The 14,571-nt window shown below is 38.2% G+C and overlaps 1 protein-coding gene across 1 annotated transcript in view; it reads left to right on the forward strand.

Moving 5' to 3' along the window:
- Positions 1–14,571, forward strand: part of LOC109433256 (uncharacterized) — a 363,056-nt gene that overhangs the window by 282,335 nt on the left and 66,150 nt on the right. Inside the window, exon 4 of the mRNA XM_062842555.1 lies at positions 10,703–10,796. Coding sequence (XP_062698539.1) covers positions 10,703–10,796 — 94 coding nt within the window. The remainder of the gene's footprint in view (positions 1–10,702; positions 10,797–14,571) is intronic.

A 14,571-nucleotide genomic window follows, 5' to 3' on the forward strand; every position in this document is an offset into this window, starting at 1 on the left:
TAGTCATTTTGTTTAGTGACCATTGGGCGCGCAGTGTATTGATACCCGCTTATTATGCTTACATTATCACATGTTAAACATCAAATATGTTTATTTTTATTTTGCAGTGCTAGAATATAGACATTGACTGATACACTGTCATGAAAAAATAGTCATATATATTCCATATTTAACGTGTAATAGTTCCTCGAACTTTTCGCATTTTTTCCTGCCGCACCCTGTACACGCACCATGAAAAATGCACGCTTGTGGTACACAACGTGAGCGATGCGTCGCTGCAGGTAGTCGAAGACGCGACTGCTCGAGGGTTAAGGGAGTTTCGGATGCATTTCAGGAAGTCTCAGAGCATTACAAGCTGTTTTCAGAAGCGTTGCGTAACTTGGGGCTTCAGAAAAAAATTGGAGGCATTTCAGGGAGTCTCAGAGGATTTTCTGACACCCCATCACGATATCTTTTGAAACGCCCCTGAGATGCCATTTGATTTAGGGGGTGTTCTTGAAACCCCCTGAGACGCATATTCAATTTGAAAAGTCCCTTAATCCTTTTTGGACGCTGTTAATAGGTTCCAGTAGCCCATTAAAAAGCCCCTGACATGTTATCAAACGCCCCTAAAAGTTTTAGGATCGCCCTTAAATTGTTCCTGAAACCTCCTGAAATTGTCTAAAATGACTCAGAAATGCCTTGAAACGCCTCTCAAACCCCTTGTAACATCCTTAACCCGTAGGCAATGGGGCTTACAACAAAATTTCAAACCGCTTGCAAAAACGCAAATATTTTTCAATGAAATTTTGAAGTTCACTTCATTATTAGTTGTAGTTTAAATTATGCTGGGAGCCTCAAAACTTGGAGCCAAGAGGACAGTTTTATTCCGGTGGACGTCTGGGTCAGGAGGGGTAAAAATTTCATAACCTTCGTTTTAGCAAGGCCCCATTAGTTGGAATTCAAATAAAAAGTGGTTAGTTCTATGTATTATTGTATAATACGTCAGGCCGACGTTTTTCAGGTAAGGATCGTATCATAGGACGCTTAAATCAAAGAGGTTTTTAGGGGCCTTTCAACAACGAGGGATTCAAGGGCATTTCAATGGGGTTATGGATGTTCCAGAGGTGTTTCAAGGCATTTCAGAGGCGTTTCGAAAGATTTCAAGGGCTTTAATGAAGGTGTCCCTAAAACCAACGGAAACATCTTCAAAAGCTTCCAAAATCCCCCTAAAACCCCCTCAGACACCATGTAACACACCTGAGACTCTCCAAAACCCCTGAAAACGCCTCTCAAATCTGCTGAAACTTTCTGAAATGCTTCCCCCTCGAACCCCATGTACAAACCAGAGACCCTCCGAAACCCCTAAAAACGTCTTCGTAGCGCAACCATAACGCCTCCGTAACACCTCTGAAAAACTCTGAAATCACCTGAAACTCCCTAAAACTCCCTCGGGATTGTCAAAAATCAAAAATCCTCTGATACTCTTCAAAGCCCCCGTCAGACCAGCGAAAACGCCCCGGGAATCTACTCCGAAAATCAATGTTCCCATAATCTCGCGCAATCTCAACCCATGAGACCCCCTGAATTGCCATTGAGATTTCCTGGAGCTCTTTGATCGGACTCTTTAAACACCATTGAAATGCTTATGAGACCCGAGCAGAAGGGAATAGCAACAGCATAATAAAATGTGTTATTTTGGAAAAATAACTGAGTAGCGGAAAGAGTTATTTTCATGTTATTTACATAACATATCCTGTTATAATCTTGCCTGTCATAAGCGGCAAAATAACTAATATTATAACAAAAAAAATGTTCCTGGAAGACCTGTTTTATAACATGTTTTGTTAGTTTCAATAACAACTTAATAACAGCGAATTTTGAAAATATTTCAATAACAAATTTTTATATGAATACGTTATTGATAACAATCTGAAAACAAAATTTGCTTTTTTTCTGTTGCGGATAGGAACTCCTCCAAAGTCCCATATGCATTCAATGGGATACGCAACAATAGGATCTATTGTTAAATGCTTCATTCATAATTGGAACGCTATTGTTGTCGCAAGCGATTTCTTATCGAAAACAGAGACAAACAATAGTTCTCGTTTATTTTCCAAACAACTAACGATGAAAAACTACCGTTTTGAAACCCTTTATTAAGTGGTTCATTGTTTGTAAGATTAATTTAGATTATTACCTCATTGATTGACACATTTATCCTAGTTAATCTAAGTGGGCTCGATGCAGTGAAATCAATAAAAATAAAATGTCTAAAAATAATCAATGGAGTTCTTGATGACTTATTTTTTTACATTTTTGTCGAAAATGTGTTGTTCGTCGTTGAATTCCACCAGTTGAGCAAAATATTTCATAAAATGGCTAACACTCTATTACACTCTCTATTTTCGTATTCATCTAACTGAAACTGGGTCAAAAAAAAACAGGTATACTTTTCAAAGTGCTTATAAAACAAAAGGCTGATAAGTTGGCACTGTAACGTAATGTCAGAGGAACTGATGACAAAATAATATTTTCTCTTAGATTTCCTCACGGAATGCTGTGAACAACGAAAATCTCGAATGGTGTAGTTTTGATTGCAAAGCTAGTTATGTTGTAATATTAATGATCAAATATTTGTACTAGTCTCAATGACACAATAATAACTGAACTTGTGCTACAACTAAACATGTTATTGAAATGTAATTTAAAGAAAATATACCAAGAGCACGATCATAACAAAATAAGATTGCCCGACAGAACATTTTATGGAACGGTGATGACTTAATAAGTTAATAATAACAAACCGAGATATAAAAACAGGTTTTGTGATTCCGTTGTTATTATTTTGATATTTTCCTCTGCTCGGGGATCTCTTTGTAATGCTCTGAAATATCCTGAAACGACCCTGCAACCTCCTTTTGCTTTCCCCCATGAACGTCCTCTGGCCGTCGTTGCCATAGTGACCGTCATTATTACATTTTCAAAATATTGGTGCCTAGTAGCTCTCCCTCTTTTTATGCAGGGCTTAGAAAAGGTGCATAATTAAAAGTTCATCAAAATAACATGCAGAAAAAGAGTTTTTAATGTATTACGTACAACTGATAGTTCTTAGCCGCAATTACCTTTTCCTCTCGAGTCTTCGGAACAGCCTCGCGTTGTCGATGAACTCGAACTCCAATAGTAGGGACTGCGTCCCATTCAACTTCCAGGCTACAATCACCTCATAGATGTAATTGATTTCACAGTTCAGTTGGTAATCTTTGTGTGGCTTCGTGGTCGTGCGGCTAAGGTCACCAAGCCTTTAGTCGCATCGTGCTAAGGAGCGCGGGTTCGATTCCCACCGCAGCTGTCAGGAAAAGTTTTCGGCTGTGCCACTGGGCGTTGCATGCTAGTCCGTTGTCTGCTTCCTTCAAAGAGCAAATAGCTCACTGGAAGCATTAAACGTGTCTGTGTCTTTTTGTCTTTAATCTTTCTACATCAGATGCAAAGTTCCATAACCGTAACCAGCATTTGCAACAGTGGCGTCATCTAAATTACTACAAGTTAATCGAAAAGTAACCAGTTCTTGACATAAAAAAATGTATCTTCCAGAATGAGCGCACTTGCAAATAACGCACGAAAAAACAAACTCTGGGAAATTGTTTTTTTTTTATTATTCGTTTATTTGGAAGGCTCGGGCGGGGCATAACTGAGCCGAAATCTTTTGTTTTTACATTGAGTTTACATTTAACAATTTATTACTGCCTTAATACTATGTTAGTTTGGGAAGCCGAAGTACTCGCGGCTGTTTCGAGGTTAAGAATTGAGAAAGAAAAGAAAAAAATATTAATAATAAAAATTAAAAATAAAATAAAAATTGGAAGTGGAAAAACAAATAGTGAGTCATTCAGAAATTCATGCGGGGATTTCATCAAAAAATTATTCAAGGATTATCCCACAATTCCTCTACCGGCTCATCATATAAATCTTCCAAAGATTCATTTGAAAATTTTCTATAGAGTTTTCTTCAGTTTCTTAAAATGATCAGTTCAAATATTTCTCCGAAATTTCCAAGAAGGTTATTTTGGCAGACCTTTCATGGAACGTTTCATAAATTCCTCCGTGATTTTCTTGAGATATCTTTTAGTGATTTCTTCATTCTTGGAGAATTTTTCAAGAAGTGCGTTGGAGGATTTGTTTTTTGTTTGGATGATTTACCATTGATGCCTTCAGAACTTCCTCCAAGCATACCCGACTAGAAAAATATATCAAGTTTATAACACATTATGTTATGATGTTTTTTTTTATTCTTCAATCACTTAACCTAATTTACAGCTCTATTGTTCACTCGGGCACTGCGTGAGCGATTCCAATTGGAAGCTGTATTTACAATTTGAACAGCGCCTAAATGTATTTCTATTCTAATTGTACGATATCCAACTGGTTGCCGTTGCGTTGCTTTCACTTTCTACCCTATCATGGTAGAATGATGAGCACGAGGAAGCTGATGTTTTGCTGTTCGTTGTTCTTGTTCCCAGTCCGATTGGGGGTCCATTATGAGTTGCCGTTCGCCTATTTTTAAGTATCCGGGTCCATTTGAGCCATTGCACAATGGGAAAAAAATAGGTATAAAACGCGAATAAATTCAATGTCTCTGCTCGGAGTGGATAGATTTAAATGAATTTTTGACACAAACTGTAAAAATCTCTACAGTTTCAGATAAGGAGGGTGTCATTCGCCGCACGATGCTGGAAATCAGTTAACTGGCCCGTTTTACCGCATTATTTTTTGCTTTTTTACCTTTTTGGAAAAATCCTGAAGTGCAAAATAAATGATTTATTTAATTCGTATTGGTTTAAAAACTTGCGTAGTATCGAATGGAACTGGTTTGAATCACCGCACGACCCTAAAATTTGAAATATCTTCAAATAACCCCGATATCCCTTATTTCTTTAAACTTTTACATGCGTCTCTGCCCGGAGTGGAACGCAATCGATAAGAGCAGGACCAACCTTATGTCAAATTACCGATACTATGGAAGTTTTTACGAAAATACGAGTTAAATAAGTCGTTCATTTTGCACGCCAGTCGGGAATAGATGATGATTTTCTCAAAAAGGTGAGGAAAAGAGAGAGCGGGGTAAAACGAGCTTATAACACTGATTTCCAACATCGTGCGGTGAATGACGTCCTTCTTATCTGAAACTATAGAGATTTATGCAGTTTGTGTCAAACATTTATTCGAATCCATCCGTTCTGAACAGAGATATTGAATTTATTCCCGTTTTACACCTATTTTTTCCCACTGTGCATTGGCTCAGAAGAGGGTCAGTGTCAGCTGCTCTCAGAGGGAAAGAGCAACTGACGAAAGTGCCGGGGCTGGGATCGAACCCATGACCATCTGCTTATGAAGCAAACGTGTAGCCACTACGCCACGGGCCTCGGCTATGTTATGAGGTTATATTTTTTTATATAACTTATTACGTTATAAACTAGATGCAGGATGATGTTAAAATTACCTAAATTGGTACAAAAAGTACGCCGGTCTTATCAAAATTATATCCTATTTTGTTATAATAAGATCCAAATTATAACACAGTATGATATAAATTTTAGCTTCAAGAAAACTAGTTTCTATCATATTTTGATACAATTGTTTAAAATGATATTCTAAATGTCAAACAATCAAAAGTAAATTATTCCACCATGAGTTATTGAACAACATTTTTAACATAATATGATACAATTGAGTTATAATATTTTAAACCTTCACGTATCCACCCCCCGACAACTCATTTTCATAATGCTGGCGTTTTGTCAATTTTCATCCGATATTATTGATGTCGCCCTCAATCGATCATAAAATTGGTGCTAGTTTATTATACTCAAGTTGCCATGTAATATCCAGAACCATTCCGGAGATATTCCGGATTGTACAGGGGTCAGGAGGTGGGGAAGGAATCTGTTTTGCCAAATGGCTAAAAGTGATTATTTTATGTGTTATTGTGTTTGAGAGGACCCCGCGGAACCTGTTCCATGTGTTCCAGAGCGGCCACATCAGATGATACATACTTCAGTCATTTTTTTTCTGCCCCATTCTCTCGAAATCATGAAGATTGATGCGTTTCACGGCATGTTTTGGTTGCAATTCAGAAATGTCCCCGATGACACCCCCGTGGAACCTGTGCTAAATGTTCCGGGGTGACCATATTAGTTGATACAGACTCCAGTCTATCGTTTCTGACTCAGTCATTTGAAATCATGAAGATTAATATGTCGCACGGCATGTTTAGGTTGAAAATAAGAAGTGTCCCCAATGAGGCCCCGCGGAATCTGTCACAGTGATCCGGATGGGTCAACTTATTCTAATCTGGTTATCGCTGAAAATCGATGGTTCTAACAAAATAACTCACTAAATAATTAGTTTTTACCCATTTTGGCTTTCCTACCCCAACTTCCTGACCCCAGCACAATCCGGAATATCCCCGGAATGGTTCCGGATATTGCATGGCCAGTATAAAATACTAGCAACAATTTATGATCGATTGAGGGCAATTTCAAAAAAATCGGATGAAAATTCACGAAATGTCAGCCTTTTGAAAATGAGTTGTCGGGGTCGGGTACGTGAAGGTTAAACACCAAATATATATTAATATTAATATTTATTAAAGACACTTTACCACTTATGTTGCATTCGTGTGACACCAAATATGCCCCAGTCCTTACCATGCCCATCCTAAAAGCATATGTGACCCACTAATCTCGAGCTGCCACGAGTATCCTGGCTCCGTCCCGTACTAACTATGTTGTATAAGAATGATATTTGTACATAAAATACAAAAAATGAGTTTTGGCTCCGTAAAGCGTTAAACGCGATTGAGCCCCAAATAAATGAACTGGTTAAAAAAAAGACACCAAATATGTTAAACATGATTATATTACAATGAGTTATAAATATCATGGTTTGTTATAATTATGTTATATTTTTGTTAGAATCTTCTAGTCGGGTATCTAGCGTTTTCTTTAGAAAATCTTCGGAGGAATGTTTTAAAAAACAACCTCCCAAAATACCTCAGAAGATTTCTTAATGGATTTATTTAGAAACTTCATAATTTCTTTAGGTTTTTTTCTCCCTAGTTTTCTAACGAATAGGCCAAAAATTGATGTTTGAACTTCGTTAGTAGGATTTACCTTGATTTTTTTCCAAAACTACTTCTTGTATTCCTTTATAAAATCATACTTACATTTCACATTTTTTGGGGTTTCTTCTGAAAGTTCTTTCAGAACATCGTTAATGGAATGCCTCAGTTCCTGTACTTTCAAAACAACTCCACAAATTCCTTTAGAAAATTCTCCATACATTTCACAAGGTTTTCTTCGGATTTCTTTTGCAAACTCTTTTATAACAACTTACATGGATTCCTCAGTTATTTTTCAAGAATTTCCTTCAGGACTTCCCCTAGAGGATCATTCATAAATTTCCTCAAAAATTCCTCTAGAAGAGCTTTTATAATTTTCTTAGAAATTCCTTCAGAGAATTTACTGATATCCGCACTAGAATTTTTATAGGCAGTTATTCACGGAATCCTTAAGAAATGCTTTCAGAGATTCCTTCAAAAAATAAAAACAGAATTCATTACAAAATTTCACCAAGAATTTCTTTAAAATAATTCCAATTGACTCCATCAAATTTTTTAAAATCTTCTTCAGAAATTCTTCCAGAAGTTGCTTTAGAAAATTCTCAGGTTCAACAAATCTTTTTGACATAAGTTCATTAATTTGCCCAAGGTTTCTTTTAAGAAATCTTCTATTTTGTTCTGTCAAAATTGCTCCATTGCACCCTCAAAAATTACTCCAGGAATTCGGTCTTAAAAATCTACCGAAGTTTTTTTTACAGAAATTTACCAGGGATTCCTTACGAAGTTTATCCTGAACTCTCTTGAAATGTACACTTAAGAATTTCTCCAGAAATTCCTCGAAGAATTCTTTTAGGTTGGGCAGCCCGGGATCCCTATCCCGGTGTCGTAAGCCCCACTTGTAACTTCGCAGATTACTCCCTCTTTTATTCTCTTTCACGTCGGGGCATCCTGGCCTACAAAGGGTGGCGGATTGCCACCTAGAGGTGGTCAGGCAATACCTCTTTCAAGCACTCTTCCCCTCGCGAAACCCTTGGAAACTTTGTTTTTACAGCTAATCCGCCTCACACAAAAATCAAGCAAGTTTCTAGATCGGACAGTTAAAACACATTGACAGTATATTTTTTGTAGAAATAATTAGATTTATGGCAACCACTCTGCTAAAACTCTGTAATCTGCTGATACCCTTAAGGCATCTTCAGATCACTTCCTTTATTTTTTGGAGATGAACCAGCCGCGGGCTAAAAATCTCCTTAATAAATCCAATAATAATAATAATTCTTTTAGGTAGATTTCTATGTGTTCTTTCTGAAAATGTGTAAGGGTTATTCTTAAATTAAATTCTTTTGGGGAGGGTTTCTCGTTCTAGCATGCCAAGGACTGATAAGCCGAACTTCCTAACCTAGAACATAGATCTAGCAGTCAAACTTTCGCTCATCCCATTTATAAGAAGTTTTTCAAAGGATTCCTTCAGTATTTTCTACAGAGATCTTCTAAAAATTCGTTCAAAGATTCTTTCATAAATTCTTATAGTATTTTTATTTCAGAAGATCTTTCAGAGATTTTTCAGGAAAATTGTACAGATATTGCTTCAAGAAATCTACCAAAGAGTCAACCAAAAATTACTTTAGGGAAATCATTAAACATTCAAGCAGAAATGTGTCCAGAGATTTTTTCAGAGATCCGTCCAGAAATTTCAGCAGGAATTCCTTCAGAGATGCTTACATTATTGCTTTCGTGGATTCAGCCAGGAATTCCACCAAAGATTTCAGCAGTAGTTGATACAAAGATTTTTTCAGCATTTCCTTCATGTTTTACGTTAGAAATCTTTGGAATTATTTCTTGGGATCTATACAGTTTTGAATGATTTTCCAATATTTTTTCTTGAATTATTCAATAAACGTTTCCATGAATTCCATCAAGCATTTTTCGAGGAGTTTCTCCTGGTGTTTTTCCAGGAAATAATTAAGAAATACCTTTTTTCAGATTTTCCTCAATCAAGAGTATCTTCTGAGATTTCTCCAGTGATTCTAATGAAGATTTCTTCAGAAATTTCTTCACTTCTTCATAATTTCAGAGTTCTTAAGGATTTTTTTTTTCGGAAAATTTCTTCATAAGTGCTACAAAACCCTTTCGAAAATCCTTCGAGATTTCTTTAAGAGTTTTTTTTTTCAAGGATTCCGGTATAAACTCCGACAATGATTTATTTTAGGAAATTGCTGCTACTGGTCCGTCAGGATTTTTTTTTCTTGGGATTTTTTACAGAATCCTGTAGGAATTATTTCTGAGAATCTTCCAGGGAATTTTGCAGGAGTACTTGAAGAATTTTTTCAAAGAATCCCTAAAGGATTTTCTTAAGAAATACATGAACGATTGTTTAAAGGAATCCACGGAAAACTTCTGGTGATACCTAAGGATATTCCTGAAAAAAAAAATTCTTGAAAATTTTCTGGAGTGATTCCTAGACATAAATTTTTGAAGCATTTTTAAAATTATCTCAGGAAGAATTTTTGCATGATTGCCGAGCAGAGTACCTTTAATTTCTTTACAAAGAAACTTTTTGATAAATTTCTTAATTCCTAGAGAAAAAAACCTGAAACACTTCTTGAGGAACTCTGGCTTGATTTTTATCCAAAATTTTGTCAAGAGTTCCTTCTGGGATTCATCCAAGTGTTCCTTCCTGTAATTTTTCAGGATTTTTTTCTGGAATTCCTCCAGAACATCTTAACTGGGTCCATCCAGAATTTTACCAGGAGTTTCTTCTAAAATTCTTACAGGAGTTCCTCCCGGGATTCCTCCAGCAGTTCCTTGTAGGATTCCTCTAGGAGTTTCTACCAGGAGTTCCTTCTGAAATTCTTCCAGGAGCTTATTTCGAGATTTATCTAAGAGTTCCTTCCAGGACTCCTCTAGAAGCTTTGTCTGCGATTCCTCCAGGAGTTCATTCTGGAATTGTTCTAGAATTCAACCAGGAGACCATTCCGAGATTCCTCCAGGAGTTCCTTCCGAAATTTCTCTAAGATTTCCTTGTTGGATTCCTTCAGGAGTTCCTTATGGTATCCCCCCAAGAGCTTTTTTTTTGTGAGATTCCTCCAGGAGATCCTTCTGGTACTCCTCGAAGTGTTCCTTCCTAGATTCCTTCATGAGATCCTTCCAGCATTCCTTCCGGGATTCCTCTAGGATTCGTCCATGATTTCCTTTCAGGAGTCTTCAAGGAACTGCTGAATGAATCCTGGAAGTAACTCTTGGAGCTCTATAAGTATGCATTTTGCAGAATCAGCTGAGTATTGGTCCTTTGGGGGAACAATATTTATTCCCTTTATTATGGTAATTGCGTGCACCAAGCCAATCTTATTCTAAGCTTAGTGTTCTATGAGCATAAGCAGTTTTTGACTTCTTTGCCAATGTGCATTTTTGCAATCGCATATCGTGAAGCTGTCACGAATATTCTATGTCCAAATATAAAGACGCGATTTCCATTAAGATATAATGCTGAACTATTCCATCTGAATAGCCACGTGTATATTAAATACTACTTCTATTATACATATGATCCCTTGACCTCGATAGAATCCTAATAAGTCGCCCTTTTCTCTCCCTCATTTGCAGACAATCAACCCAGGGTCGAATGATCGTCGTAGGTGATGGCGCGCTGCTGATAGTTGGCACGTTCAAGAGACGAGTTCCGGATCCTGATTTCAAGGTGAGATTGTGAGAAACAACTGCTGTGCAGCAGTGCATCCATAAACAACCATTCCGTACCAGCTACACAGTAAAGTACCAGTTCGTTACTGCAGCAGCAGCATCCAATCCGAGCGCATTCCACCATCTGCCATCTAAATTGCTCACCGCAACAGAGCATAAACTGAAATTCAATTTACCTGTCAACCACCCGCCGGATTATTTTTAACAAAATTTCACAAGAAAATTCCTTCCGCAGATGGACTCGTCGTCGTTCGTCGGTCGTCGGTCTTCGGTCCCCGGGGTCCGTTTCCTGGTTGCATGCCTCCTCGTCGTCGCTTCTCGCCAAGCAGCCATTCCGGTGAAGGTGGTTTTCAATTCAGAGCGCATAACAGGAAACAAAATTGAATTTTTCCACTACTGTTGATGGTCTCTTTTGCAGTTCTGTCACAGACATGTACCCTACTGCTACTCACCTACCTACTGCACAGTGCACTGCACATCTTTCTGCATTGCAAAAGATTGGTGTTTCTTTCGTCGTCCTCTTGTCCTCCGAAGCGGTGTGGTGGTCCGATTTGTCGTTGCTCTTGACCCACCACCACCACTGATGATCCTCTGCGAGCTTGAGACCAGGGTTGAATCAAGGAGATTTCGGCCACTTTTTTCCAAAAATTTTTGGAAATTCATAAAATGAGTTCTGAAAGACACCATCTGAAGCATTCACGGTGAGACTAATCCCTGAAGTAATCCTGGAAGGAATCCCTGATTAATACTCGAGAAGAAATCCTACAGGAGCTCCGGGAGAAAACTATTAAAGAAACTCAGTTGAATCTCGTAAAGAATCTAGGAGGAAATCACTGAATCATAGAAGAAATCTCTAGAGGAATCCCAGAAGAAATGATTGGAGGAATCCCAAGAGAAGGGATCCCTGAAGAAATCCCTATAGTGGACTCTCGGCAGGTATCTTAGGAATAAATTAAGGAGGAATCCTGGAAAGAATCCTTGGAGAAATACTCAGAGAAATCCCTGGAAGAATTTCTAGAGAAAATCCTTGTGAAATATCGGGAGGAATTCCCGAAGGAATGACAGAAGAAATCCTGGGAAGAATTTTGGTAGTAGTCCTAGGACGGCACCCGGGAAGGAACCCTGGAGGAGTCCCGGACAAGGTCGTAGCCAGGGAAGGGGGGGGGCAGGGGAGGGGGCGTGCCCCCCCCCCCCCTGACCAAGCAACTTTATTCTAACTTAACTGAAAAACTTAGATGATCAGAGCTGTTTTTGACTAGTAAAAACAAAATTCTCCTGCATCCTCGTATTTTTTTTTTAATGTATGCAGGAATTCCTTCGGAAATTCTTGGAGGAATACCTTCGAAAATTCCTGAGAGTATTCCTTCGGAAATACCTGGAGGAATTCCATCCAAAATTTCTGCCGGAATCCCTTCGCAAAATCCTGGAAGAATTCCATCGGAAATTTCTGAAGGAATTCCTTTGGAAATTCCTGAAGAAATTCCTTCGGAAATTCCTGAAGGATTCCTTCGGAAATTCCTGGAGCAATTCCTTCGGAAATTCCTGGAGGAATTCCTTCCGAAATTCCTTGAGCAGTTCCTTGGGAAAATCTTGGATGAATACCTTCGGAGATTCCTAGAGGAATTCTTTCATAAATCCATAGAGAAATTCGTGAGGAAATCCTTAGGTGAATTCCTTACGAAATTCCTGGACAAAATATTTCCAAACTTCCTGGAGGAATGCTTTTGGAAATTCCTGGAGAAATTTTTTCGGAAATTGCTGGACGAATGTCATTGAAAATTCCTGGAGGAATTCCTTCGGAAAGTCGTGGAGGATTTTTTTCGGAAATACTTTTTGGATTTTTTTTGGAAATTCTTGCAGGAATTCCTTCGGAAATTCCTAGCGGAATTCCTGGAGGAATTCCTTCGGAAATTCCTGAAGGAATTCCTTCGGAAATTCCTGGAGGAATTGCTTCGAAAGTTCCTGGAGGAATTCTTTCAGAAATTTCGGGAGTAATACCTTTGGAATTCCAGGAGGTATTCCTTTAGGAATTCCTGGAGGAATTCTTTCGGATATTCCGGGAGGAATTCCTTCGGAAATTGCTGGACGAATTCTTTTGGAAATTCCTGGAGGAATTCCTTCGGAAATTCCTGGAGGAATTCCTTCAGAAATTCCTGGAGGATTTTTTTCGGAAATTCTTTTTAGATGATTTTTGAAATTCCTGGAGGAATACCGTCGGAAATTCCTAGCAGATTTCCTTCGGAAAATCCTGAAGGAATTCTTTCGGAAATTCCGGGAGGAATTCCTTCGGAAATTCCATTAGGAATTCCTTCAAAAAATTCCTGGAGGAATTCTTCCAGAAATTTCGGGAGGAATTCCTTCGGAAATTGCTGGACGAATTCCTTTGGAGATACGCAGAGGAATTCATTCGGAAATTCCAGGAGAAATTTCTTTAGGAATTCCTGGAGGAATTCTTTCGGAAATCGCTGGACGAATTCCATTGGAAATTCCTGGAGGAATTCCTTCCAAAATTCTTGGAGGAATCCCTTCGCAAAATCCTGGAAGAATTCCTTCGGAAATTCCTGAAGGACTTCGTTCGGTAATTACTGGAGGAATTCCATCAAAAATTCCTTGGCGAGGTCTTTCGAAAAATCTTGGATGAATACTTTCGGAAATTTCTAGAGGAATTCTTTCAGAAATTCCGGGAGGAATTCCTTCGGAAATTGCTGAACGTATTCGTTTGAAGATTCATGGAGGAATTCCTTTAGAAATTCCTGCAGGAATTCTTTCGGAAATTCTTAGGGGAATTTTTTCAGAAATTCCTGGAAAAATCCCTCCGGATTCTCTTGGATACATTCTTTCTGAAATTCGTGGAGCAATTATTTCGGAAATTCCTGGAGGAATTCCTTCGGAAATTCTTGGAGGAATTTCTTTAAAAATTCCCGGGAAATTCCATTGGAAATTCCTTCGGAAATTCCTGGAGAAACTTTTTTGGAAATTCCTGAAGGATTTTTTTTTTTGAAATTCCAGGAAGAATTTCTTCCGAAATTCCAGGAGAAATTCTGTCGGAAATTCCTGGAGAAATTCCTTTGGAAATTTCCAAAGGAATTTCTCCATGACTTTCCGATGTAATTCCACCAGGAATTTTGCGAAGGAATCCCTTCAGGATTTTCCGAATGAATTCCTCCATGTATTTCCGAGAGAATTCCTCCAGGAATTTCCGTGGCAATTCCTCCAAGAATTTCCGAGGGAAATCCTCCAGGAACTTCTGGAGAAATTCCTCCAGGAAATTTCGGAAAAATTCCTCCACAAATTTCTGGGGGAATTACTCTAGGAATTTGCGGAGGAATTCCTCCAGGAATTTCCGAAGGAATTCTTCCAGGAATTTTGAAGGGAATTTCTCTAGGAATTTTCAAAGGATTTCCTACTGGAATTTCCGAAGGAATTCCTTCAAGAATGTTCGAAGAAATCCCTCCATAAATTTTTGAAGAAATTCCTCCATGAATTGCCGAACAAATTTCTCCAGGAATTTTGCCAAGAAATTTCTAAAGGATTTTCCGACGGAATCCCTCCACGAATTTCCGAAGAAATTCCTCGAGGAATTTCCGGAGAAATTCCTCCAGGAAATACCAAAGGAATTCCTCCAGGAATTTTGCGAAGGTAATCCTAAAGCATTTTCCGAAGGAGTTCCTCCATGAATTCCCAAAGGAATTGCTGCAGAAATTTTCCGAAAGAATTCTTTTATGAATTTCTGAAGAAATTCCTCCACGAATTTTCAAAGGAATTCCTCGGAA

Source organism: Aedes albopictus, chromosome 3 (assembly GCF_035046485.1).
Source record: "Aedes albopictus strain Foshan chromosome 3, AalbF5, whole genome shotgun sequence".
In the NCBI taxonomy this organism is placed as follows: Eukaryota; Metazoa; Arthropoda; class Insecta; order Diptera; family Culicidae; genus Aedes; species Aedes albopictus.